The sequence below is a fragment of the Notolabrus celidotus genome, unplaced genomic scaffold, assembly GCF_009762535.1.
Source record: "Notolabrus celidotus isolate fNotCel1 unplaced genomic scaffold, fNotCel1.pri scaffold_198_arrow_ctg1, whole genome shotgun sequence".
Lineage (NCBI taxonomy): Eukaryota > Metazoa > Chordata > Actinopteri > Labriformes > Labridae > Notolabrus > Notolabrus celidotus.
Genome location: NW_023260055.1, coordinates 85,190 through 90,189, shown reverse-complemented (window position 1 = coordinate 90,189; position 5,000 = coordinate 85,190). Strand labels below are relative to the sequence as shown.

General features: G+C 49.3%; 1 protein-coding gene across 2 annotated transcripts in view; it reads left to right on the top strand.

Moving 5' to 3' along the window:
* The window catches only part of LOC117809002 (son of sevenless homolog 1-like), a 33,591-nt gene that overhangs the window by 9,218 nt on the left and 19,373 nt on the right, over positions 1-5,000 (top strand). Inside the window, exons 8-9 of one of the 2 annotated variants that reach the window (XM_034678664.1) lie at positions 45-172; positions 3,145-3,806. The exons of the other annotated variant lie outside the window; for it this stretch is intronic. Of the exons in view, the coding sequence (XP_034534555.1) occupies positions 45-172; positions 3,145-3,806 (790 nt within the window). The remainder of the gene's footprint in view (positions 1-44; positions 173-3,144; positions 3,807-5,000) is intronic. 2 annotated transcript variants of the gene reach the window in all.

Below are 5,000 nucleotides of genomic sequence, written 5' to 3'. Positions count from 1 at the left end.
CATTAGTTTAATATGACCTTTCCCTGACCCGTCTGTTTCCATAGCAACTGGAGGAGAAAAGTGAGGAAGAGGAGGATAAAGAGTGTCTGAAGCAGGCCATCACCGCCCTGCTGAACCTGCAGAGCAGCATGGAGAGGATCTGCTCCAGGAGCCTGGCCAAGAGGAGGCTCAGGTACAACAGCTGTATACACACCTGTCTGTTTAATAGGGCCGTAACGGGACACCAAGGTTTCAGGTCTGGACGTTTTCCGTACGTTCTCTGTTCGGTTAGTGTGTGTGCACATGGTGTGTGTGTGTGTGTGTATGTGTGTGTGTGTGTGTGTGTGTGTGTGTGTGTGTGTGTCCAGTCTGCTGGACTCCTCCCATCCTCCCTGTTTCCCTCTGGACATAAATAGAGGGGGGGGGGGTCAGAGTGGTCAGAGCCGTGTTGTTGGAGGGAAGTGATGTCATGATGTGGGCGGAGCTTCCCTGCTGCTCATTGTTCTCTGAGAGAAAGAAAAGAAGTCGGAGAGGGAAAGTTCTGCGGCGACTTTAAATCCAGTTTAAGGTTTAAACTCTGAGGAGACGGACCGACCGGAGAGACCAGAGGACACACGGATGATTGGCAGGTGGATATGGGGACATGTTCAGGTGGAGGAGCTGATGGTGTGTGTGTGTGTGTGTGTGTGTGTGTGTGTGTGTGTGTGTGTGTGTGTGTGTGTGTGTGTGTGTGTGTGTGTGTGTGTGTGTGTGTGTGTGTGTGTGTGTGTGTGTGTGTGTTGTGAAACCCAGAGTGTGTTCACATACCTCAGGGGTTTATGTTTAAACTGATTAGCTCAGCTGCCTCTTAAAGGAACGGTACACTCTTTTTCATCACAGGTCAGTTTATGATGAGTTCAGTGACAGTCGTACATCTGGGCTTCAGCTACGTCCTGTTTGTCCTCTGAACGATGAAAGCTTATATTTCAGAAATCAGCTTCAGAGTCAGTGCTGCACTCTGTCTGTGTGTGTGTGTGTGTGTGTGTGTGTGTGTGTGTGTGTGTGTTCTGAGAGCAGCAGGTGTGTTTACGTTGTTTACAGTTTCAGGTTCTCTATTCTCTCTGAGTGTAAACATTGTCACATTCTTTCCTCACCATTACCACTGTTATCTTCATCATCATCATCATCATCATCATCATCATCATCATCATCATCATCAGAGCCAATAAAGAAAAATAACAAACATTTTAAAATTATGAAATTCAAGTATAAATCTCTTAAAAGACGAAACTGTGCCAAAATAAAAACTAAAGGACTCTCTCATGACGCCATGTCATTAACAGACTCTGCATTAGGGTCTGTGTGTGTTCAGTCTGTATACTAACAGGTCTGATATAAAGGACAGACTCTGCATTAGGGTCTGTGTGTGTTCAGTCTGTAGTCTAACAGGTCTGATATAAAGGACAGACTCTGCATTAGGGTCTGTGTGTGTTCAGTCTGTAGTCTAACAGGTCTGATATAAAGAACAGACTCTGCATTAGGGTCTGTGTGTGTTCAGTCTGTAGTCTAACAGGTCTGATATAAAGGACAGACTCTGCATTAGGGTCTGTGTGTGTTCAGTCTGTAGTCTAACAGGTCTGATATAAAGGACAGACTCTGCATTAGGGTCTGTGTGTGTTCAGTCTGTAGTCTAACAGGTCTGATATAAAGAACAGACTCTGCATTAGGGTCTGTGTGTGTTCAGTCTGTAGTCTAACAGGTCTGATATAAAGGACAGACTCTGCATTAGGGTCTGTGTGTGTTCAGTCTGTAGTCTAACAGGTCTGATATAAAGGACAGACTCTGCATTAGGGTCTGTGTGTGTTCAGTCTGTAGTCTAACAGGTCTGATATAAAGGACAGACTCTGCATTAGGGTCTGTGTGTGTTCAGTCTGTATACTAACAGGTCTGATATAAAGAACAGACTCTGCATTAGGGTCTGTGTGTGTTCAGTCTGTATACTAACAGGTCTGATATAAAGGACAGACTCTGCATTAGGGTCTGTGTGTGTTCAGTCTGTAGTCTAACAGGTCTGATATAAAGGACAGACTCTGCATTAGGGTCTGTGTGTGTTCAGTCTGTATACTAACAGGTCTGATATAAAGGACAGACTCTGCATTAGGGTCTGTGTGTGTTCAGTCTGTAGTCTAACAGGTCTGATATAAAGGACAGACTCTGCATTAGGGTCTGTGTGTGTTCAGTCTGTAGTCTAACAGGTCTGATGTAAAGGACAGACTCTGCATTAGGGTCTGTGTGTGTTCAGTCTGTAGTCTAACAGGTCTGATATAAAGGACAGACTCTGCATTAGGGTCTGTGTGTGTTCAGTCTGTAGTCTAACAGGTCTGATATAAAGGACAGACTCTGCATTAGGGTCTGTGTGTGTTCAGTCTGTAGTCTAACAGGTCTGATATAAAGGACAGACTCTGCATTAGGGTCTGTGTGTGTGTTGACCTAACCTCCTGTTGGAGCCTCGCTCTGATCATGCCGTCCAATCAGAACTCACCCTTAAGATAAATATGTAGAACATCAACCCAATGAAAAGTTAAAGAAGCAGTTCACCACAAATACCAACAAACAGGAAGTACTACTATCAATCAGGAAGTAGGGTCCCCTCAGAGGTCTCGATGTTTCAGTGGTTCTAGACTTGATACCTGGAATGATGGATTGACTCTCAGTCCGGATGTGATCCTGGTTTCTGCTAACTGCTTTAGGTTTAGTCTTCTGATCAGTCCTCTCATCTGGACTCTTCTCTCTGATCCCTGCTTGCATAAGAGTATAGGTTTGGTAAGAACACGGATGAGGTTTTTGGCCCCTGGTACTGCCTGTCTGGTTTAACCTGAGGAACACAAAGTCCCAGAGGACGGTCTGCTGCTGACCAGCCAAAGGCCCAATTCAGAGTCATCTAAAGCCGGGTTTCAAATGTCTTAGACCAAGGACAGAACTGTATGAGATCATGGTCAGGTTTCTTTCAGACTGGGGTCAGGGTCTTCTTAGACTGGGGTCAGGGTCTTGTGTCAGATCTGTGGTGAACTGTTCCTTTAAGTAATCTCAGACCAGGCTCCTCTTGTCGCCCTAACACGTCTGTTGTCCTGGTCCTGATCCTGAACCCTGATCAGTTCTCCTGTGTTCTTCTTCGTTGGTGTACAGCGAGTCGGCGTGCCGGTTCTACAGCCATCAGATGAAGGGGAAGCACCTCGCGATCAAGAAGATGAACGAGATCCAGAAGAACATCGACGGCTGGGAGGGAAAGGACATCGGCCAATGCTGCAACGAGTTCATCATGGAGGGTACGCTGACCCGGGTCGGGGCCAAACACGAACGCCACATCTTTCTGTTTGACGGCCTCATGATCTGCTGCAAGTCCAACCACGGCCCGCCACGGTTACCGGGCGCCGGCTCCACCGCAGAGTACCGGCTCAAAGAAAAGTTCTTCATGCGCAAAGTCCAGATCAACGACAAGGACGACAAAGAAGGCGAGTATCGTCACGCCTTCGAGATCATCCTGAAGGACGGGAACAGCGTGGTGTTCGCCGCCAAGTCCGCCGAGGAGAAGAACGGCTGGATGGCGGCGCTGATCTCGCTGCAGTACCGCAGCACGCTGGAGCGCATGCTGGACTCGGCCATGCTGCAAGAGGAGAAGGAGGAGCAAATGAGGCTGCCGGGATCAGAACTATACCGATTCACCGAGCCGGACTCCGAGGAGAACATCGTGTTTGAGGAGAACGTCCAGTCCAAGTCCGGGATCCCCATCATCAAAGCAGGGACAGTCCTAAAACTGATCGAGAGGCTCACCTTCCACATGTACGCAGGTGAGGCATGAGGTCACTCAGGTGAGGCATGAGGTCACGCAGGTGAGGCATGAGGTCACTCAGGTGAGGCATGAGGTCACTCAGGTGAGGCATGAGGTCACTCAGTTAGGCATGAGGTCACTCAGGTTAAGTATGAGGTCACTCAGTTAGGCATGAGGTCACTCAGTTAGGCATGAGGTCACTCAGGTTAAGTATGAGGTCACTCAGGTGAGGCATGAGGTCACTCAGGTGAGGCATGAGGTCACTCAGTTAAGGCATGGGGAACACAGGTGAGGCATGAGGTCACTCCGGTGAGGCATGAGGTCACTAAGGTGAGGCGTGAGGTCACTCCGGTGAGGCGAGGCGTGAGGTCACTCAGGTGAGGCATGAGGTCACTCAGGTGAGGCATGAGGTCACTCAGGTGAGGCCTGAGGTCACTCAGGTGAGGCATGAGTTCACTCAGGTGAGGCATGAGGTCACTCAGTTAAGGCATGAGGTCACTCAGGTGAGGCATGAGGTCACTCAGGTGAGGCATGAGGTCACTCAGGTGAGGCATGAGGTCACTCAGTTAGGCATGACGTCACTCAGGTGAGGCATGAGGTCACTCAGTTAAGGCATGAGGTCACTTAGGTGAGGCATGAGGTCACACAGGTGAGGCATGAGGTCACTCAGTTAGGCATGAGGTCACTCAGGTGAGGCATGAGGTCACTCAGGTGAGGCACAAGGTCACTCAGGTGAGGCATGAGGTCACTCAGGTGAGGCATGAGGTCACTCAGGTGAGGCATGAGGTCACTCAGGTGTGGCATGAGGTCACTCAGGTGAGGCACGAGGTCACTCAGGTAAGGCACAAGGTCACTCAGGTGAGGCATGAGGTCACTCAGGTGTGGCATGAGGTCACTCAGGTGAGGCACAAGGTCACTCAGTTAGGCATGAGGTCACTCAGTTAGGCATGAGGTCACTCAGTTAGGCATGAGGTCACTCAGTTAGGCATGAGGTCACTCAGGTGAGGCACAAGGTCACTCAGGTAAGGCACAAGGTCACTCAGGTGTGGCATGAGGTCACTCAGGTGAGGCACAAGGTCACTCAGTTAGGCATGAGGTCACTCAGTTAGGCATGAGGTCACTCAGTTAGGCATGAGGTCACTCAGGTGAGGCACAGGATGTAAGGCACAAGGTCAGGTAAGGCAAGGTCACAGGTGTGGCATGAGGTCACTCA